A 23,225-nucleotide genomic window follows, 5' to 3' on the forward strand; every position below is an offset into this window, starting at 1 on the left:
CAATCCTCTGATTCCTGTTTGCCATGTGGTGGCTGTTCACTATCTGTTCAATGTGGATTTGTTGGTCACTGTTCTCCAGGAATCCTGTCTTGCATTTACTATGCCGTAGGAAATCCCAGTGGGGGGGAAATACAAAAATAGTACAGGTGGGAAGCGGCTTCTGTAGAATATAAATGGCCTATTTATGTCTTTTTAATAGTTGATGACACTACATGCTGTGCTATATAATGTAAGGAGCAGCAATCTCTGAGCAATGTTGGGTAAGATTCATGATTATCACTTCAACAGTCTGTCCCCCAATTCTGATGAAGTGAATACAAAGAGATTGGGATTGTCAGAAGGAAAATTTGAGCTGGTCTAGAGTTTAGCACAAAGCTCTGAATTTAAAACAGAGAATGCTGGAGAAACCCAACAGGTAGAGAAGCATCTCTGGAGGGAGAAAAAGACTTAACATTGAGACTGGTTTGACTCTTCTTCAGAGAAGAATTACCTGATTGAAACAGCTAAGTATTTTGAAGGGTTTTGGCAAAGTGTGTACCATGAGGTGGTTTCCCCATTTGGGAGAGGCTAGAACGAGGGCACACACATTCCAAGTAAGAGATGTTCTCCTCAAGGTGAGGATTACGAGGAATTCTTTAAAATGAATACAATATAGATTTACAAAAAAAATTACACTAGGACATTCACGAGTTAAGATATGTGGGCAGATTATACTAACTAGGCCTGTTTTGTCCTGAATTTAGAGGGTTAAGAAATGATCAAATTGAAGTCTTCAAGATTGGGTAGGTAAAGATAAACTGTTTTCCATTGGTTGGGGATTCCAGAACTGAGAATTAGGGCCAGACCATTCGGGAGAGATAAAAAACCAAAAGAACTGCGGATGCTGTAAATCAGGAACAAAAACAAAGTTGCTGGAAAAGCTCAGCAGGTCTGGCAGCACCTGTGAAGGAAAAAAAGAGTGAACGTGTGGGGTCCGGTGACCCTTCCTCACAGCCTTGAGGGTCACAGGACCTGAAACGTTAACTCTATATTTTCCTTCATAGATGCTGCCAGACCTGCTGAGCTTTTCCAGCAAATTTGTTTTCATTCAGGAGATGTTAGGAAACACTTCTATACACAAAGGTTAGAAGAGGTCTGGAACTCTCTTCGGCAAAACAACAGTTGTTGCTGGATCGTACGTTAATTTTAAATCCAAGAGGTACATTTTTCTTCAGCAAAGGTATTAAGGGTAAGAGGTTAGAACACAGATCAGCCGGGGTGGGGGCTGGGGTCTAGGGGGTAAATAATTAGATCATTCACAATTATTGAGATTGAAGCAGGCTTCAATGGGCCAAATGATCTAAACATCTCCCTAGCAAACACCATGTCCCCACATGATATCTTCAGATCAGCTTCTCATTGAGGAGGAACAAAGAATGAAAGGCAATTTGTCGTTTCAATTTTTATTGTGAAACGTAACCAAAAAGCGGTTTCACACAAATGTTGTAACAGTCACCACTAAACCATCTTCACAGATGTGTGGCCAAGAAATCCTGTAACATGAGTAAATCCACAGTCAGTCAGTCGATGGGTAGAGCAATGAAAGAACTTTCTTTCGATGAGATATTTCATCACCAAACCCCTGTTTGGAACGTACATGGACTGCTCCCAACACAAAAACTGATTCAGCCTCATTCTTGACTGTCTGAGTAGTATTACACAAGCTGGCTCACGTGCGAGAGTTATTTATTGACAACAAACTGATTTGCACATGTGTTGGTCTTCGTTATCGCAGGTCTTTGGTGCAGGGGGTAGTGTCACTGCCTCTGCTCCAGGAGTGCCGGGTTCAAGGCCTGCAGCCAACCAGACCAAGGGCCAAACTGCAAATCCCGCCAACAGCAGGTGGTAACAGCAAGGAAGATTCCAGACCAGTTGCGCCATGAGAAGACCATCGGTGCCCCTATTATCATTATCTATAGCTCCAGACTACACCATGTTACCATAGCAAGTCCGGCTAAGTGAACAGTAACACACTACCTCCACTAAGTTAAGTCCGTTTTCCAGGTGACATGTATAAGAACCCACCAGCTCTTACCGAAACACCCTGGGATACCACCCGTGCATTTAACGCTGTTCATACTGAGCAAGTTTTGCAGTTAATTGGAATAAATCATTCAGGAACTGAGTACCTGCAGCATCAGGCTAAGAATTGAAGAGCGATGCAATCTCATGAGCTGGGTCTCGCTCATCATCTTTCTCCCCAAGACTTTCAACATGGCCCTGACAGGTGACATTCTCACAGTCAGTTTCTGGCTTTTTTTTTTAAAAAAAAAAAGAATTTGGGGGATAATTCTCCTCCAACTGGACAGGGTACCTCAGAGTTCCTGCCAGGTTTACTGCAGACCTCAGTACCACTTCAGCAAAGCATTCATAGTGGGGGTACAGAACTCATAAGATTCATTCTAAAGGGAATTCAGGAGCCGGAGCATGGAAGTTTCTATCATACTGAAGGGAATTGCAAGTGGTGTATTTAAAAGGGAAATTCAATGACACACAGCAGCGAGGGTGCTGGGTTGAGATGAAATAAGGTGGAAGGAGGTCAGTGGGGAGCATAAGCCACAAGTTTGCTCTGACAAGTCAAAGTAATGTACTCCATGTGGTGCAACTAGACTGATTTACTGATAAATAGTCACCTCAGCTAACTTCCAGCTCTCTCAGATTCACACATCACCCGGTGTTTATAGCATACAAATTGCTCAGCTCCAAGTGAATGAGAATGAAAACTACACATCAGCTTCCAGCCATAGCCATTGCACAATGCTGGCCATGTTCAAGTCCCAGTCACAGCCCCTCATTGAGAATTTGAAACTGCACTCCCTGAGAAAAGATGGAGATTTTAAAAGAAATTGCTATTGACACCATCCAGGACAAAAATAACCCATTTGATTGGCATCTTATCCACTACCAACATGCAGTAGCAGTCGTGTGTACTATCTACAAGATGCACTGCAGAAATTCACCAAGGATCCTTGGAGAGCATCTTCCAAACCCATGACGGTTTCCATCTAGAAGGACAAGGGCAGCAGAAACATGGGAACATCACTATCTGCAAGATCCACCCCAAGCCACTCACCATCCTGACTTGGAAACATATCACTGTTCTTTCACTGTCGCTCGATCAAAATCCTGGAATTTCCTCCCTATAGGGCTTTGTGGGTCAACCTGCAGCACTTGGACTGCAGCTGTTCAAGAAGGCAGCTCACCCTCACCTTCTCTGGGGACAATTAAGTCTGAAGAACAAATGCTGACCCAGCCAACGACATCCACATCCCGTGGCCAAGAAGAAATTCCACAAGTGGTCAACACATTTTGTTAAAACATATTGGGACATCAACTTAAAAATCCACTGAGAATTCAGGGAGAACGTGTTTACTCAGGGAAGGTTAGAATGCAAATCAAGTGGTTGAGGTGGATTACTGGAGTGCATTTAAAGGGAAGGTGGGTGGTGAGAGGAAGGTGAAATGAATAGGGGGAGACTAAGAGTAGGAGCAGACTCTTGGGGAGGGTATACCTGCTGGCAAAAACTAGATAGGCTGAATGTCCTGTTCTTATGCTTTTAGTTTGATTTGATTCTATGTAGGGTTTGATACTATTCCTGCTAATGGCTCAAAGTACAAACATTGAGAGGTGGAAGCAATAATACTTCTGGAGCCAGAGAGCCCACCCAAGATTGAGGCAGGGGTTTGGGACAAACAGGCTGTGAACTGGCTGACAATATCCCACCAAAGGGGCAATTGGAGATGGTAATACACACCTAACACTCTAACCCAAAGACAGGATGTCAAATCTGCAAGATAGAATAGTTGACTTTTTTTGGGGGAAAAAAACAACTTAAAGACACATTGCAATTTGAGCATCAGCTACACCCTTTAGCACCGGAACCATTCAGTGGCTACAGTTCATCGTGCATCTTGCTGCCTTCAGGCTTCACCAGTCGCCCAATGAAGAGGATGGAGTTTGTCCTCTTGTCCTTGACAAGGAAGAAGAACGGATGATCAGCGTAGAAGATTTCAGGGTTCTTCAGCTCCTCCCGCCCATAGATGTACGCATCATAGGGGTTTCCATCAGTGCTCCATTCTAGCGCCGCAGCATGGAGGACATTGGCCAGGTACAGGTCTTTCTTCCCAGAGATCTTCGACAAGTCGGCTTTGGTTTTGTCAACCGCCGTGGCGAGACCAATACTGGCCAGATGTTTCTAGGTGCAGAATAAAGATGGATCATTAGTCATGGCTAGCCCATACAGGAGCAGGGGAGTCAGCTGTTCGGCTCTAGCAGCATTGTCCACCATTCAGCTCCATCTGCATCTCTATTCCACAAAACTACTGACCCAGTGAAACAGGAACCCACCATTACTGAAGCAACAGAGAATCAGACTTCCACACCTCATGTCTGAGTTAGTGCCTTTTGGTTTCACACCGAGTGGCCTCGCTTTAAGACTATATTCCATTGGTCAGTGTTGCCCCAATCGTTATAATAGTTTCTTCGTGTCTATCCTATTGAATCTGATAGGCATTTTTGAACACCTCACTTAGTTCACTCCTCAGTCTCCTGTTTTGGCGGTACGTTACAGCAAATCAGAAAATAAACAGGTCCTCCCAGCAAAGGAGGACTTTGTAACCAACCAGTCGAATCTTCAAAATTATCTTCAAAACCACACAGTGCCCCTCACCACAGGGGAATGTCAATTTGCTCTCCATTATTTAACCCCTTGAACACATTATGAATCTATTGATGGGATACACAGGTTTACAGCGATTGAAACAGGCCCTTCAGCCCAACTTGTCCATGCTGTAATTGTTTTCACAATTAATCTAGACCCATTTGCCTGTGTTTGGGCTATATCCCTCCATGTACTTGTCTAAAATGTTCCTTAAATACAAAGAAACTGTACTTGCCTCCACCACTATCTCTGGCTGCCCATTCCAGACACTCACCACTATCTGAGAACAAAAAGTTACCCCCCCGGATCCTTTTGTATCTCTCTCCTCTCACCTTAAACCAATGCCCTGTACTTTTAGGCTCCCCCACTATGGGGAAAATCTGTTGGCTATCTAACTTATCTATGCCTGCTCACGATTTTAATCGGTCTCTATAAGGTCATCCCTCAGTCTCCTAAACTCTAGAGAAAAATTCCCATCTATCCAGCCTCTCCTTTTAACTCAAACCTTCCAGTCCAGACAGCTTCCTAGAAAACATTTTCCGCACTCTAACTTAATAATCTCCTTATTTTTAGTAGGGTGACCGGAACTGCACATAGTACTCCAAATGTGGACTTACCAATGTTTTGGGTCACTGCGACAAGACTTCATTTGGAAAATACATCACCTTGTTTCCTCAGTGAGTAACAAAAAGGGGGAAATAACCCAATATTAAAATGAAAATAAATAAACAAAAGCTGGTGTGAGGTTGCAGAGCTCCAAGATGCAGTGGGATCCAAGAGCATGGATTGGAAAAAGCTAACACATAGGACTGTAAGCAACTAGGAAAGCTAATTAAATGTTATTGCTTACTTCAAGGTACAGCTGAAATGGAAACTAAAACCGCTTTATTTATTCAGAGCACTGATGGGACCACATCTGGAGGACTGTGTACACTTCTGCTCTCCACATTTAAAGTCATCTACTTGCATTGGGGCTTGTACAGTAAACATTTAATATCAATTCATCCCTGGGAATGCAAAGGTTCTTTGATCATGTGACCGACTAAACAGGGTTGACAGTCTCTGGAGAGACCTCAAATGACAGGAGACCTCACTGAGGGAGCCTACAGCTGGGGAATCTCAAATAATGTCTCGGTTTAACGGTTGATTATTTAGAACTGAGATGAAGAGAAACGTTTTCACTCAATGGGTTGTGAATCTTTGAAATTCTCTATTCCACAGGATTGTGCACATTTATTGTTGAGTATGTTTGAAGGCTGGAATACACAATATTTTTAGACTCAGGGAACCGAGGGAGAGAGAGAGATCACATTGAATTAGGGAGCAGGAATGACAGACTGAATGGCCTACTCCTACTCCTATTTCTAGTATTTTACTGGAGGCTAATACTGGCGAACAAGCCTGCTCTGATCCTTACAGAGCCCCTTCCAATTGCTACCTGGCCACTTTGTTATCCAGGATTTAGTAGGAGTCCTGAATGACTGTGAGATTGCCTGGCCAACTGTATATTATGTGATAAACGGCATCACAGAATTGGTGCAGGGCAGGCAGTGACCTGGGGGTTGTTGCATTTTAGCCTCTCTCACTCAGATAGTTATGGATCTAAATCCCATCCCAGAGCTGGAGAGCCTATTCAAGCTGAAACTGCAGCTGGAGTACTGAGGGATTGCTGCATTGTTGGAACGACTGCCCTCTGAAAGGGGCTTTAAACCATGTCCTCTACTTTGAAGAGGGGCAAGGGAAGATCTGCTCAATCTACATTATGGCTGGGGAAGGCGATGGCCCAGTGGTATTCTCGTGGGAATGTTAATCCAGAGACCCAGATAACATTCTGGGGGCCCAGGTTCAAGTTGTACCATGGCAGGCAGTAGAATTTGAATTCAGTAAACATATGTGGAATTAAGAATCTAACGATGAACATGAATCCATTGCCAACTGTTAGGGAAAGCCCATGTGGTTCACTAAGGTCCTTTACGGAAGGAAACTGCCATCCTTACCTGGTCTGGCCTACATGTGACTCCAAACCCACAGCAAGGTGGTTGACCATGAACTGTCCTCTGGGCAATTAGGGATGGACAATAAATGTTGCCTACCCTGTGATGCCCTCATCCCATGAATGAATTAAAAAAAGACAGATGCCCCGATCACCATCAGGAGGTCTGTCTGTGGGATCCTGCAGTGTGCTAATGGGCAGCTGAGATTCCTTCCTTCGGTGGTGGAGGACGCTCCACAATCACAAGCTCTTGCTCTGTGGTTTTAGGTTTACCTGCAGCTCGTGGCTAACCCCCAGCTTGACTTTTGGCAAGGAGATGGCCACAGCCCGTTTCTGAAGCTTGCCCAGCCAGGTCTTGATCTGCTCCTTGGTCAGCAGTTTCTCCAGCCTGTCCAGAGGCTGCACATGGAGTGGCATGACTAACATCATGCTGGATAGCTGGTGGGCCAGGGGCATCTCCAACACATTCACCTGGTTGGTTTCATCCTTATGGAAGTTATAAAGACCTAAGCAGGAGAGAAACAAATTAAAAGTGAGAGTTTTGATCCATCAACACAGGAATTAGTTTTAATTAATACACAAGATGTAAGCATCACAGTTAAGACCGTCATTTATTGCTTATCCCTCATGGCACAAGAGCGCAGTTAAGATGTGGAGGTTGGTTGGCTCGCCGAGCTGGTTTGTTGTTCTGCAGACGTTTCGTTACCGTGCTGGGTAACATCCTCAGTGCAGCTTCCGATGAAGTGTCGGTGTGTTTTCCCGCCTGGTTTTTAAACTCTGGCGTCCATTGCGATGGATTGCCTCACTTCAGGGTTTCCTCCGTCATGGAATGTATTTGGGGCCAGGTTCATTGTGTTTATTAACAGCCTGCTTCATGGAGCGCCATGCTTCCAGGAATTCTCGTGCTTGTCTCTGCCTAGCCTGTCCCAGGATCTTGGTGTTGTCCCAGTTGAAGTGGTGGTTCTCCTTGTCCGTGTGGATTGAGATGATTGAGTATTGATCATGTCTTTTTGTAGCCAGTCATCTCAATCCACACGGACAAGGAGAATCACCACTTCAACTGGGACAACACCAAGATCCTGGGACAGGCTAGGCAGAGACAAGCACGAGAATTCCTGGAAGCCTGGCGCTCCATGAAGCAGGCTGTTAATAAACACAATGAACCTGGCCCCAAATACATTCCATGACGGAGGAAACCCTGAAGTGAGGCAATCCATCGCAATGGACGCCAGAGTTTAAAAACCAGGCGGGAAAACACACCGACACTTCATCGGAAGCTGCACTGAGGATGTTACCCAGCACGGTAACGAAACGTCTGCAGAACAACAAACCAGCTCGGCGAGCCAACCAACCTCAATGCCCACAACCCGAGCTGCAGATATACTCCAAAACCTTAGTGCAGTTAAGAGTCAAGCAGTGTTGGTCTGGAGCCACATGTTGGCCAGGCTGAGTAAGGATGGCAGATTTCCTTCCCTAAAGGACATTTAGGAACCAAGTAGGCTTGACCCAACAATTGACTCCAATTCCATGGTCATCATTAGCCTTAATTCTAAACTTTGGTTGGATTGAAATTCCAACACCTGCCATGGCAAGGTTCAACTCAGATGCCCAGCACACTAGCTGGGTCTCTGGATTACCAGGTGAGTTTTAGCACCTCGGATTACCAGCCCTCCCGTTACCTGAAACGGAGGACCATAGGTTTGTTGTAACTGGCAACAGAAGCAGAAGGGAGACAAGGAAGATTATTGGGCAGTGAGCTGTTGTTATCTGGAATGCACCGTCTGTAAAGGGCAGTGGAAGCAGGTTCACTGTTCCTTTGAGTAGGAGCTGGATAAATACCTGAACTGGCAACAGTGCCAGGATTTGAGGAAAGAGGAAGAAAAAGTAAATGGGGCTCATTGGCCCAATTCTTCCAAAGACTCAGCACAGGCTGCTAAAGGCAACTCAGCAGTTGCAGGCCATTCAGCCCCTCAAATCTGCTCCACTATTTAATATAACCATGGATGACTGGATCAATTCCTATTGGCTACGATTACAACCCTTGATTCCCTTGTCGACCAAAGGGGTGTCTAACTCAACCTCAATGATGTCTTATCTCTCAGTCTGAGAAAGTCCTCCTCCAAAGCCCTTCCAAACAACAGTCAGCCTCCAGAGGTCAATGACTGCTTCCCAGTGGAGAGTGCCACCTGTGTAGGGTGACCCAATGGATTTCTGATCCACCTCAAGGCATTGCTGCCACTGTAGTGTCAGAAATGGGGCATCCAACTTAGAGGAAACGCCCCACAAACACAGCAATGGGATTATGGTCTGCAGTGGATCACAACAGCAGTTTCTGAAGGGCAATTAGGGATAGGCAATAAACATTGGCTGAGCCATCAACACTCAAATCGCATGAATGAATATAAAAAAAGACTCAAGAGTTAGTCTTGTCTCAAAGTGATGTCGATTGAGGGATTTGCTTTAAAACAAATAGAGATAATTAGTGAGACAGCAAGAATTACAGGTGCTGGAGTCAGAGATAACATACTGTTGAAGTGGAGGACCACAGCAGACCAGGCAGCATCAGAGGAGCAGGAAAGCTGATGTTTTGGATCGGGACCCTTCTTCAGAAATAATTAGTGTTCTTTTGTTAAGTGAAGGTTAAGTTGATTGAGGGATGGGGTTGATTTACTTGAGATGTTAATGGGGTAACATTGCATTAATTTTTATGCTCCTTATCTTCTTACACAGGGATATGTGGAAACTGTCTTAAACTTCCTGCCCAAATAGGATTGGGTGGGAAATGTTGGTAAAGGGTGAGACTTCTGTTTCTACTGAAGTGGCCAGGTCAGTGACCTTTGCTCAAGTCAGACACTTCGGCGACTTGAAATCACACCCTGTCGTCATCAGTCACTTTGAGAACAATCAATGCTGCATCCTGTTCTCTATGTTCTGAATGTAGTAATTGTTTTATGTATCAGCCAATTCATAGAGTATAAAAAGCAGGGACTGTCTGCTGTTCGGGGAGAATTGCTTATGAAACTCAGCTCTGTGCCGGATTGAGAACGGCGATCCTCCACAGATTGGATTTGCTTAAAAATAAAGGATTGTGTTTTTATAGCCAGGTCAGTGTCTTGCTATTGCATCAAGTCTGTGAGGGTCTCCGAAAAACGAACCTAACACTTAGGTCGGCTGGATGGCTGGTATGCAATGCAGAGTCTTCATCAACAGTGCAGGCCCTGCCTGGTCAACTTACCCCCAGCCTAAGGCATGTTGACCATCAGGTTAAAACATCAGCAATCATCTGTCTCAGTCTTTATAATGAGACAATGGGATGTGGTGACTTTACCTTTCACTAATTGTGGGATAAACACTGACCAGGGAACGTTCCTCTTTCTCTTAAAACTAGTTCCAATGAAATCTGATAGGGTAGATGAGGCCGTGGTTTAATATCTTGTCTGAAGGATGGCACCTCCGACAATGAAGTATTCCTTCGGTACTGTGAGTGACCAGAGTGCTCAAGCTTCAGCAATGTCTGCCGGGAGGTGGAGACCTACCTGTACGATGCATCATGTCGATCCCAATTGAGAGAGACCGGCTCACCATGAAACTGCGCTGGTCCACCATCTTGTGATGAAACTGTTCATCCCAGTGAGCTGTGAACACAAAGTAAATAACAGGGGAATGTGAATGATTGGCCTGGTCAAGAGCAAACCAGTTCAAACCAAAAAAAAAAGGCCAAACTACAAGGATCTATTTATTCTTTTACAGGAGGTGAGCATTGCTGGCAAGACGAGCATTTATTTCCCATCCTTAGTTGCCCATGAACTAAGAGGCTTGCAGGGTGATTTCAGAGGGCACTTAACAGACAGCCACATTGCCATGGATCTGGTGTCACATGTAGGTCTGACCAGGTCAGGATTCTTCCCCTCTCAAAACAAAAGGATGTGAATGAATAAGGTGAGTTTTAACAAAAAAAACCATTGTTGTCACGATCCCCGTCACGGAGACAAATCAATGCCAGATTTACAACTTGAATTCAAGTCCCACCAGCTGCAGTGGTGGGTTTGAATCACTCAATCTCTCCAGTGCAGCAAGGGGCCATTTGGCCCATCAAGTCCACCTGAGGAGCATTCCACCGAGACCCACCGTCTAACCTGTAACCCTGCATTTTCCATGGCTAACCCACCTAGCCTGCACATTCCTGGACAATATGGGATAATTTAGCCCACGGCCAATCCACCCTAACCTGCACATCTTTAGACTGTGGGAGGAAACCCCACGCAGACACAGGAGAACGTGCAAACTCCACACAGACAATCGCCAGAGGGTGGAATGGAGCCTGGGTCCGCAGCACCGTGAGTCGGCAGCGCTAGCCACTGAGCTACCGTGGTACCCCATTTCCCTAGAGTAATGGGCATTTGGATCGCTCGTCCGGTGGTGTCACACAGACACCCTTACAGCCAAGAAACCAGGCAAACCGTGTAGCTCCAAACCAGGCTTCTGGATTTAATTCACCGAATTAACACGGCTGCTGCGATGGGCTTTGAAGCCTGCGGTCGCAGACGATGAGAGTTTCTGACAGAATGATCCAGTGACTTTCCTACTGTCTCTGCCTGCTCCCTCCTACTTCCCCTTTTAGAAAAGCCACCTACGTTTGAAGAACATGGCGTTGATGATCATAGCTCCATCGGTTTTTGTCAGATCTTTGGTTGCCTCAGCGACTTTGCCGTCGGTGCTCTCTGCCGCCCACTCATTGATGGACTTCAAGGCTCCCTTCTTGTCCCGGAAGTTGATCTTAGAGGGCTCGTAATTGTAGTGCTTCTTGCTCTTCTTCACAAAGTCATCGGCAAAGTTGACCGAGGTTGGCCCATACAGCCGGCTGCCCATCCTCCAGGTCACGTTGCGCGCGGTGGAATTGCTGACTTCGGTGAGTAGCTGGGACAGTGCCGAGTGGAGCTTGTCATCTTGCACCTTACCCATGTCCAGCACCGCTTTGGCCTCGCTGGCAGTCGGCTCCTTGGCAGCAAGGGACACCAGGCCGAGGGAAGAGGCGACCACCACAGGAGAGAGGAGGATGTTCTCAGTGCCCTTGTCCTTGGCCATGGTGTGATAGAGGCTCAGACCCAGCTTGATGCTGTTATCTGCCAGAGCAGCAGTGTGCTCGCTCAGTTTCTCCTCAGCCACTGCGACAGCAGCCAGGAGCACGATGGCCAGCAGTTTGCCTACCCACATGGTTCCAGCAGAAGGGGGCGCCATAATCCTGCAAAAAGAAAAGAAACAGAACGCCGAATTAAAATCTTGGGCCATGAGAGTAGTGGACTCCTGTTGCCATGCTCCATCGTAACCTCCCTTCGACAGTGTGGCACTCCCTCGGCACCAACCCTCCAACAATGCGGCATTCCCTCTGCACTGAGTGCTCGCTCTCTGCCGAAAATCAGAACTGGGGCTCAAATTTGCAAATGGTCCTGCTGACGAGTGCAGGGCTTTACGCAAGCACATTAAAATGCAAGATGCGGGGGACTCTCCCTTCTCAATGCAGACATCAGTGCAGAGTTCTCAGCGTCTGAAATTAGGGCAGATATCACAACCACTCCATAAAAATCGAGCTCTTTCCCAGGCGCACACACAGGACCAAACAAGTTGATGCAAGGAATACCAAACAAATCAAAAATTGAAAAGACATACATCGACACTGGAAATCTGAAATGGAAGGTCAATCTTAAAAACATGAACTGTTTCGCTCTTCAGATTCTGCCAGACCTGTTGAGCATTTCCTGCATTTTGTTTTTAATTTGCTGATTAAACCTACATTAGTGAATTCCTTCAGCTATTAAAAATGGTTTGTTGGTCCTGAGGGAGACACCAACTGCTGTTATTTGTAGTTACTTTTCACTATCCAATGAGCTGTGTAAGAAGATGTGTGCAGTCATGCATGTTTGTGTGCAAATACATAGCTGTCTACGCATGTTGGTTTCATATAGGTGTATGTGCAATGGGATTTATGACACTCGCTATAATAGAACATACCAAGCCTCTTGACACGGAATCACAGAGCTACATTTTTCACAAAGCCCCCCCCAATAAGATGAGGTCAAAATGTTCAAAAGCTTGCTGAAACGGCGAAGTTTTAAAGGAGGAATCCCTCAAAAAAAGGCAAGGGAAATGGTGAGAGGCTTAGGACGGAACTCCAGGCATGGAGTAATGGCCACTGATGGTGGAGCGATTCAGATCAGGGAAGCTCAAGGGGTCAGAACTGATAGAATGTAGAGATCTTGAATGATAGTGGGGCTAAAGTAGATGACAAAAAACAGTGAAGCATTTTAAAGCAAGGATGAAAATTTTTAATACTGATGATTGCTTAGGAACAGATAGAGCACTGACTAAATGGGCGAACAGGTTTGGTGCAGGTTTTATTGAAGTTCACACTTATTTGTGTATATGTCTGCACACAAAATTGTTTGCATGACTACTTACAAAGAGTACGATACAATTCTGGACTGCCCCGATACTGGAAGAACTGTCCAGGCCCTGGATAGACTGACCACTCAGATCTGCAGCCATGAAGCAACAGCCCGCAAGCCCACTTCAGGACAAAGACGACAGAATGGGAGATTGAAATTTAAAGAAATACTAGAAGTAGTAAATACCAAGAGGAATCTGAATACAGTCTATCTTGGATTTGAGGGCTTTTCAGACACTGCTTGGGAGAGCTATCTCAAAACACAACAGATCTACACTCGCAAGTGAATGTTTAAAGCGGGTCTCAAAGAACTTGCCCGATATCTCTGTCCTTGGTTTGAGCATCTGTCTACGTGGCAAATCCTCAGCTGGAGGGGGAGGGACCTTCTCTTGTGCCTTACAGCATATCTGGAAATCTGGATCCATTTGAGACTGCCTTTATTTCAAAAACAATCACTCTCAGTGCCTGGCCTGTATTCAGACCACAAAGCTGCAGCAGTTGAAGGCAGCAGCAACTCACTCAACAGAGAATTAACAAATGGGGTTTAGGAAACATCAGCATGCACAATGCACTGCGACACATGGACAGTAATAGGCATACACAGGGACACAAACACAAGCTGACAGACATACACACACATGCGGGCGTGCGCGCGCAATGCTAGTTTTGGTTCCAAATGCCTGTCTCTCAATTTCACTCTAATAACCATTTCCTCAACTGCTCCTAGATTCCATAATGACCTATGCTACTGTTGAGCATCTCCCCTGAGATCCGGCACTGTGTATCTTACCTGATATTTATCCCCTGAACAACATCACTCAATAAACATAGAGCACACAGCTGTACAGCACAGTACAGGCCCTTCAGCCCGCGATGTTGTGCCAAACTTTTACCCGAAACCCAAGATCTATCTAACCTCCACCACTACCTTATACTATCATCCTTATGCTTATCTAATAGCATTTAAATGCCCTTAATGAGGCCGACTCCACTACCCTCTGTGGCAATGCATTCCACACCCCGACCACTCTGAGTAAAGAACCTACCTCTGACATCTCCCCTGTATCGACCCCAACTCACTTTAAAGTGATGGCCCTTCATAATGGCTACCTCCACCCTAGGAAAAAATCTCTGGCTGTCCACTATCTGTACCTCTGATCATTCTGTCCACTTCTTATCAAGTCACCTCTCATCCTTTATCGTTCTAAAGAGAAAAGCCCTAGCTCTCACAACCTTTCCTTGTAAGACATTCCCTCCATTCCAGGCAACATCCTGTTAAATCTCCTCTGCACCTTTTCCAACGCTTCCACATCTTTCCTGTAATGCGGCCACCAGAACTAGACACAATACTTCAGATGTGACCGAACCAGACTTTTGTACAGCTGCAGCATAACTTCATGGCTCTTGAACTCGATCCCTCTATTAACAAAAGCTAACACACCGCATGCCTTCTTAACAACTCTATCCACCTGGATGGCAGCTCTCAGGGAACGGTGAACATGAACCCCAAGATCCTGGTGCTCCTCCACACTGCCAAGAATCTTTCTGTTAACCGTGTATTCCGCAATTCAGTGATTGACTGACTGGCCAGTCCCATTGTAAAGAAAACAAGATCATATGAAAAACAGAACAGTACAGCACCAGTACAGGCCCTTCAGCTTTCCATGTCTTTGCCAAGCACGATGCCATTCTAAACTAATTCCACCTGCCTGTACATAGTCTGTATCCCTCTCATCCCTGCCTGTTCATATGTCTGTCTACATACCTCTCAACCATTGCTATAATATTGCTTGTGCCACATCCCCAGACAGCTGATTTTGGGTACCTACTACCCTCTGGCCTTGCACATCTGCCTCATATCTTCCCCCTCTCATCTTGAACCAATGCCCCTTAATATTTAACACTTCCACCCTGGGGAAAGAGATTCCAACTATCCACCCTATCCACACTTCCAGTAATTTTATGTAATTCTACCAGGTCACTTTCAGCTTCTGACACACTCGTGAAAACAATCCAAGTTTGTCCAACCTCTCCTTGTAAAGAATGCACTCCAATCCAGGCAGCATCCTATTAACCCTCTCCTCTCCAAAGCTCCACATCCTTCCCATAGCACGGTGACTGGAGCTGCGCACAATACTCCAAATGTAACTTAACTGAAGTTTTATTCAGCCGCAACATGACTTGTCAATTTTTATACTTAATTCCCTGCCTGATGAAGACAAGCATGCCATATGCCTTCCTCTACAACTTTCTCAACTTGTGTTAGCATTTTCAAAATAACAAACTGTGGACATGCTCCCAAAGTGTGCCTAAGGGTCCTACTTGTCTCAGAGTTCATTGCAGGTGGAGGCTGGGTGGGTAGGTAACAGCCAGTGAGGGAGGCCCATCCCTGCAGTACTTCTCCCACAACAGGTCAGACTTCAGCAAGTCCAATTTCACAAACCTCACTATGTTATTGTAACTAAATCGCTATAGATGGGCTTACGGTGCTCCAACAACATGAAAGGCAAGACTCAAATTCATTCTTGGGACATGGGTGTCGCTGGTTCTGCAAACACTTATTGACCGTCTCAAGTTGCTCCTTGAGAAGGTGGTGCCTTCTCGAACAACCACAGTCCATGTGCTGGAGATAGACCCACAATAACCTTAGAGAACAAATTCCAGGATTTTGACCCAGCGACACTGAAGAAACGGCAATATATTTCCAAGTCGGGATGGTTAGTGACTTGGAAGAGAACTTGCAGGTCGATGGTGTTGCCATGTATCTGCTGCCCTTGTCCTTCTAAAGGGAGGTGGTTGTGGGTTTGGAAAGTGCTGTCCAAGTATTTTTGATGGTTAACTTTGCAAAATGACTCAAACTTCTCTCTTGCTTTCTGCTTCCACTGTTTGCATGCAAGTAGGCTGGTTAACAGCTCAGTTTCAGGTATGCCCCTGGCCATGCCTTCCTGCACTCTCCACTGAACTGGGCTTATCCCCTGGTTTGATGGTCATTGTAGGTTGAGGGACATGCCTGGCCATCAGGTTTCTGACTGTGGTTAACATGGTGCTGATGGTGCACATCCTGGATGCCTGCAAGAATGCAGGAGTTAGGACCAGGAATGGGCCATTTGGCCCTACTGGTCTGCTTTGCCATTCAATAAAACTATGGTTGATCCAACAACCCTGGACCCCGTTTCTGAAAACCTTTCTCAGGCCTAGATGCATTCAGCAGCACAGCCCACCCACTCTCTGGGGAAGGGACTTGCACAGGCTCCTGGCTATCTGGGTGAAATAGCTTTCTCCTCATCTCTTATTCCTTCACCCACAGAAACGTAAGGAGGACACAGACCGTTGATTAGAAACAGGCTACAGGATTACGGAGAGCAAGCAGTAAAGTGATTCATTTGGAAAGGACAAACTTGAAAGCAGAATACAGGGTTAACAGAAAAATTCTTGGCAGGTGGATGAGCAGAGGGATCTTGGGGTTCATGTTCACAGTTCCCTGAAAGCTGCACCCAGGTGAATAGAGTTGTTAAGAAGGCGTATGACGTGTTAGCTTTCATTAATAGAGGGATCGAGCTCAAAAGCCGTGCAGTTGCCACCCAGGTTGATAGTGCTGTTAAGAAGGCTTACGGTGTGTTAGGTTTTATTGGTAGAGGGATTGAGTTCTGAAGCCATGATGTCATGCTGCAGCTGTACAAAACGCTAGTGCAGCCTCATTTGGAATATTGAGTGCGGTTCTGGTCGCCCCCATTACAGGAAGGATGTGGAAGCATTGGAAAAGGTGCAGAGGAGATTTACCAGGATGTTGCCTGGTCTGGAGCGCAGGCCCTATGAAGAAAGGCTGAGGGACTTGGGCCTGTTCTCATTGGAGAGAAGGAGGCTAAGAGGGGATTTAATAGAGACATACAAGATGATCAGAGGATTAGATAGGGTGGACAGTGAGAGTCTTCTTCCGAGGATGATGACGTCAATTTGTACAAGGGGTCATAGCTACAAATTGAGGGGTGATAGATTGAAGACAGATGTCAAAGACAAGTTCTTTACACAGAGAGTGGCAAGGGCGTGGAACGTCCTGCCTGCCAATGTAGTTAACACAGCCACATTAGGGGCATTTAGATAGTCCTTGGATAAGCATATGAATGATGATGGGATAGCATATGGGGAGGGGCTTAGATTAGTTCACAGGTCGGCACAACATCAAGGGCCGAAGGGCCTGCTGTGCGCTGTATTGTTCTATGTTCTAAGTTATGCTCCAGCTATACAAAACCCTGGTTCGGCCACATCTGGAGTATTGTGTCCAGTTCTGGTTACCTCATTACAGGAAGATGTGGAAGTGTTGGAAAAGGTGCAGAAGAGATTTACCAGTATGTTGCCTGGAAGGGAGGGAAGGTCTTACAAGGAAAGGTTGTGAGAACTAGGACTTTTCTCTTTAGAGTGATGAAGGATATGAGGTGACTTGATAGAGGTGTACAAAATGATCAGAGGTATAGATAGAATGGGCAGCCAGAGACATTTTTTTAGGGTCGAGGTAGTTTTTATGAGGGGACATAGATATAAAGTGAGTGGAGGTAGATATTGGGGAGACGTCAGAGGTAGGTTCTTTACTCAAGAGAGTGGTCAGGGCATGGAATGCATTGCTGGACAGGGTAGTGGAGTTGGCTTCATTCGGGGCTTTTAAGAGACAATTAGATAGGCACATGGATGCTAGTTTAAAGGTCGTGGTGGAGGTTAGGTAGACCTTAGGATTCGGGCAAAAGTTCGACACAACATTAAGGGCCGAAGGGCCTGTACTGTTCCACGTTCTGAAGTGGAGTTGAGGCTGACAGGAGATCAGCTAAGATTGTATTAAATGGTGGTGCAGGCCCAAGGGGCTGAATGGCCTTTTACTGAGCCTGGTTCTTTTATTCTTAAGTATCCCTTAGTTATAAAAGGGAAACATCCTCTCAGAATCCATCCTGTCCGATCCCCTTAGAATCTTACTTCTCAAAAAAATCTGCTCAAATTCTTCTAAACCCACAGGAACAGACTGATTGAACGATCTTCATGAGGTAAGCCTTTCAATCTAGAAATGAGTTCAGCATACCTTCCCTGAACTGCATATTAAAAAGACAATGAATTACTACTGTCCTTTACCAAAGGAAACATGCCATGTTACCTGTAGTGGCTGGAACAAAGTCAGCCAGGTGGGCCTCACAGAACATGAGTTCCCCAATTGGTCCAGGTTAACAGCTCCAATCAGGGAGCCCTGGCTGACAGATATGAACAGGAGTGTCAGAGGTTCTCTTCACTCTAGGAGTTGCCTGTGTTAGATGGCTCGGTGTCATGTGCTGTGCACATGTAAATAAAGGGATACCAGCCTGTACTGAGTTATTTCAATATGCCTGCATGACTCCATGTGGCACCCAGACAGCAATCTTGCTGGCTCCTGTCCTTGAAACAACTTGATAGAATGACTTAGTGAAGGGATTTAGGAAAAGGCAGAAAATCCAGAAATGCCCATATCCTATGGCTTTTTAGAAAATTTTCAAGCTGTTAAGGATAGAGAGAAAGCTGCATTGTGGCACTAACAGATAGAGGACCGGCCATGATCAAACTGAACATCAGAGCAGGCTCGAGGATGCAATAGGCTATTGGTATTACAACTAGACTATTAGTCTACAAATGCAGGAGGCCTTCCAGGGACCTGGTTTTGAATCCTGCTAAGGCATTTTATTTTAAAATCTGGAATTTAAGAGTTTCATGATGACCACGAATTCATTGCCAATTGCCGTATAAACCCATGTCCATTAGGGAAGGAAATCTACCATCCTAACCCAGTCGAGCTCACATATAACTCCAGATCCACTGCAATGTGGTTTAAGGCAGCACAGTGGCTCAGCGGTTAGCACAGTTCCTCACAGCACCAGAGACCCTGGTTCAATCCCAGCCTCAGGCGACTGTCTGTGCGGCATTTGCACACGTTCTCCGTGTCTGTGTGGATTTCCTTCCACCGTGCAAGGATGCGGAAGTTAGATGGATTGGCTGTGCTATAGTGTCTGGGAATGTGTGGGTTGGCCATTGGAAATGTAGGGTTACAGCGAGGGGCGGTGTGAGTCTTGGTGGGATGCTATTCAGAGGATCAGTGTGGAGTCAATGGACCAAATGGCCTGCTTCCACACTATAGGGATTCTAATGGATTCATTGCTGTCCTCTGGGCAATTAGAGATGTGTAATAACTGGCTTAGTCACTGCCATGTGCATGGCTCCTGATTTAGAGGGCCAAATGGCCTGTTCTTGTTTCCAGTTTTTTTTCCTAAAAAGCCAATTTTAAAGCATTTGGAATCTTTCTAAAATAACTGAGTAATTGAGTGTCAGACAGAAAGCCCTTAACTCCTCCTGCCCACTGCTCCTTTCTTTGTTGTGTAATTATTTGCAAAAAAGCATGGAGCTGCATGAACACAGCAGGGAAAGCAGCATCTTAGGAGCACAAAACCTAACGTCAGCTTTTGTCTTCTAGGATGTTGCTTGGCCTGCTGTGCTCATCCAGCTCCACACTTTCTTTTCTCAGATTCTCCAGCATCTGCAGTTCTCATTATCTCTGAATTAAATGACAAAGTTTATTTTGAAAGTTTCTTCTCACGTTTCCTCCCAACTCCAAGGCAAGTTGAGAGCGCCAGACAATGATCTGGCCACACCCAGATTTAAACTTTCCGCCTTTCAACACTTCAAGGAGAAAGCCAGCAGCCCAGGGAGCGTACAGCTCTGGCCCTTCGGCTCTAACATCCTCCTCAGAACAAAGAGGAATCAGAGATAATGGGAATTGCAGATGCTGGAGAATCCGAGATAACTAAGTGTGGGGATGGATGAACACAGCAGGCCAAGCATCATTTTAGGAGCACAAAAGCATGCTCCTAAGATGCTGCTTGGCCTGCTGTGTTCATCCATTCCCACACTTTGTTATCAAAGAGGAATCTATCCTCATCTTCCCAGCATCTTGCAGAGACTAAGAGGTTCTGCCAGCAATCCGCCCTCCCTTTGGGGGAGACAAACATTCAGTTTTAGGTACAGCTCCTCAATTCCTGTGGGGGCTGGAAAAAAAATTAAATCAACTCAACTGGTCATCCTGACTGCAGCCGTAGTCTCTGAGTGCGGGCCGGTGGGGTGGGGGTTGGGGGGGGAAAGACAGTCACATTACAAATTGCATTTATATAGCGCCCTTCACGTAGAACACAAGTGCTATCGGAATTGCACTTCACACCGAGCCAGTGAAGGCGGGATCGGGACCTAGGGCTGCAAAAAAAATCCCTCTCACAGGGGTTTCTCAAAGTAGTAGACAGTTAGAGTTTAACAAGAGAATGTTTAAAGAAAATCCGAGCGGTTTTTTTTTGAAACCGCGAACCATTAAAATTGGGGGATACTGTGTAACTTGCCTGAACCGCAGGAACAGAGGGTCGGAGGAGGTTACAGATCAAGGAGGGGAGGGATTCGGGGAACTTGGACGGCAAGGCTGAGATTTTTAAAATCCACCCTCTTTCTTTCATCTCTGAAGACTGAGACAAAAAAAAAGACAGTCAGATAGGAGTACAGTCTGACTGTTTTAGATCCAACATTCCCCACTGCAGGGCCGTCGGCTGTGGAATGCAACAGGAAGCGCAGATCAGAACGATTTTCATGTTCCAGCACGCACACAAACAGGGAATTATACAAGAGGTTCTGGCCGCGTTCCTAACTTTGGGGAAAAAAAAATCACTGCCCGGCAATGATGAGATTTCAGGGGGCGGAGAAATCTGTTCTGGTCTCTCTTTACACCGAAAAATCTGCAAGTCTAAGATCTGGTAGAAATGCGATGACACTCTTCACACACACGAGGGAAAACACAATAAAGTGATAAATATCAGAAGGTCTAACCTTGAAATTTTGTCAAAGTGATGTCAACTTTTGCCTTTGTCATTCTGAAAGAAAATAAACAAATCAAGTACAGGATACTTTATCCCCAGTACTTCCAACAGGATGGGGGAATGCGAGTTCGGACCGGTTTGGGTGAGGTGGGCAAGTCATTTCATCGCTGATAACGGGAACTGCAGATGCTGGAGAATCCAAGATAACAAAATGTGAGGCTGGATGAACACAGCAGGCCAAGCAGCATCTCAGGAGCACAAAAGCTGACGTTTCGGGCCTAGACCCTTCATCAGAGAGGGGGATGGGGAGAGGGAACTGGAATAAATAGGGAGAGAGGGGGAGGCGGACCGAAGATGGAGAGAAACCATCCCCCTTTTCTGATGAAGGGTCTAGGCCCGAAACGTCAGCTTTTGTGCTCCTGAGATGCTGCTGGGCCTGCTGTGTTCATCCAGCCTCACAAGTCATTTCATCCCCTCTGATTTCTTTAAAAGAAAGAAAGAGGAGGAGGGGTGTGGAGGAAAGGGAAGGGAAAAAAAAAATCAGCCAATGGAGGCTGCCAGAGTGGACAAATTCTTCGGAACGTCTGGAAATTTCCTTATACATTCCTTCCAAACCCCACCCCACCTCTCGTCTGAAATTATGGATTTCCAATTTGGACCATCAATGACAAGATGCAAGAAAAGCAAAGTTTAAAAATAAAACAACTCTTAACTGAACGGGAAGTTTGCAAGTTTACAAAGAAAAAAAAAATCACTTTCCGAGGGATTATTTGCCAGATTGTGACTGGATCTTTACCGTTTTGTCTCGCCCATTCCGCCGTTATCTCCGATTTGCCTCCCCTTCCTTCCTGGGAGGCGGGGGAAGGTAGAGAATCAAAGAATTTGCACAGTCTTATTTGGTCAGAATTTAGTTCTGACAAGCACACCAAAAAATAAACTCAATCGTAACTTAAGATAACTCGGTGTGAAGCTGGATGAAGACAGCAGGCCAAGCAGCAGAGGAGCAGGAAGGTTGACTTTTCGGGTCGAGACCCTTCAGTCAATCCTAAATTACATTCATATTGGGTGTCATAATATGAGGATATCAGATGCAGTTAAAAGTATAGGAGACGCGTGGTTTACATTAAGGCTAGAATACATTGTTAATTATTTACAATTTCATTACATAATTTGCTACAAATAATTTGATACACTGTCTCAGCAAACATGAACACATCCACATAGCGACTAGTTTTGCTTTAAATACAAAATCTTTCCAAATACAAAATTTTTGTCCAACTTTGGGGCATTTTACTCCAAAGACAGTTTAAGATTCCGTGCAGTAGGACGGGCACATTGACTAACCCTCGACTATCCATGGCAGCATAGAGATTTAAAACAAATTTAAGAAGTTTTACAAACTTCTGACGTCCCATAACTTTTCATTCCCAATGGGTGCGGCCGTCTGACTGGACAGAGACTGACCTGCTGCATTCATTTGTCCCATTACAGTGCAGCCCGGATGGGTTATAACTCTTCATACAGTCTCTCACCTGCTCTCCTTCACTAACTCTCTGAGACTTCCTGGTCCTTTTGGCTCCTCGGCTAAAGCCCCCTGAGTGCGGCTGTCTGCTGGAAAGTTCTGGAAAGCTGGATGAACAAAGCTCCCTTGTAAGGTTTATTTAAAGGCTGAACTTCGAACCAGGCAAGAGAGACCTCCCACCGAGGTTTCCTCTGGGTCCCAGAGACCACCCCGCTTTAACGCCGGCAACGTTTCTCCATAATGCGTCGAGACGAGAACGCAGGCAGTTAACACCCCACTTATCTACCAGAGCAAATTTTACATTAATCCTCAGCCAATCCTAATGATATCACCATACATACTTGCATGTTTATAAAACAAACTTTATTTATATCATGTAGCTACATTTAAGAATCATCTGGATGAGTATTTAAACCGCCAGTGTGTAGTAGGCAATGGACCATGTACAGGTATATGGGATTAGTGTAGTTTGTTGGTTAGTATGGACAAGGTGCCGAAGGGCCTGCTTCTATGTTGTATCACTGTATGACTCTTTGCAGGGATAGACAAAATTTGACACAAAGCCACACGGAGAGTTGTGGGTTAGCAGGAACTGCAGATGTTGGAGAATCTGAGATAACCAAGTGTAGAGCTGGATGAACAGAAAATCCCCCATTTCTGAAGAAGGGTCCAGACCCGAAACATCAGCTTTCTTGCTCCTCTGATGCTGC

The 23,225-nt window shown here is 45.6% G+C and overlaps 1 protein-coding gene across 4 annotated transcripts; it reads right to left on the reverse strand.

The window, feature by feature from the left end:
- Positions 1 to 1,426: 1,426 nt before the first annotated feature.
- On the reverse strand, positions 1,427 to 22,677 carry serpinh1b (serpin peptidase inhibitor, clade H (heat shock protein 47), member 1b). 4 transcript variants are annotated; one of them, XM_048533571.2, is made up of 6 exons: positions 22,526 to 22,677; positions 21,004 to 21,047; positions 11,327 to 11,934; positions 10,229 to 10,327; positions 6,966 to 7,198; positions 1,427 to 4,234 (listed from the first exon to the last, which is right to left on the reverse strand). In XM_048533571.2, exons 3-6 carry the CDS (start codon positions 11,928 to 11,930, stop codon positions 3,932 to 3,934), a joined length of 1,239 nt encoding a protein of 412 aa, XP_048389528.1. In that variant the 5' UTR covers positions 11,931 to 11,934; positions 21,004 to 21,047; positions 22,526 to 22,677; the 3' UTR covers positions 1,427 to 3,931. The 4 variants fall into 4 exon arrangements, with proteins under 4 accessions (XP_048389528.1, XP_048389530.1, XP_048389529.1 ...); XM_048533573.2 differs by having other exon boundaries at positions 22,458 to 22,677; XM_048533572.2 differs by lacking the exon at positions 21,004 to 21,047.
- Between the last annotated feature and the right edge of the window lie 548 nt (positions 22,678 to 23,225).

Source organism: Stegostoma tigrinum, chromosome 6 (assembly GCF_030684315.1).
Source record: "Stegostoma tigrinum isolate sSteTig4 chromosome 6, sSteTig4.hap1, whole genome shotgun sequence".
NCBI classification, from domain to species: domain Eukaryota; kingdom Metazoa; phylum Chordata; class Chondrichthyes; order Orectolobiformes; family Stegostomatidae; genus Stegostoma; species Stegostoma tigrinum.

Coding starts and splice junctions, on each gene's coding strand:
- serpinh1b (XM_048533569.2), bottom strand. CDS start 22,513: ATGAAGAGTTATAACCCATCCGGGCTGCACTGTAATGGGACAAATGAA. Junction 10,328..11,326: donor CAACGCCATGTTCTTCAAAC/GTAGGTGGCTTT, acceptor TTGTGTTCACAG/CTCACTGGGATGAACAGTTT. Junction 7,199..10,228: donor CGACATGATGCATCGTACAG/GTAGGTCTCCAC, acceptor TCTCCTGCTTAG/GTCTTTATAACTTCCATAAG.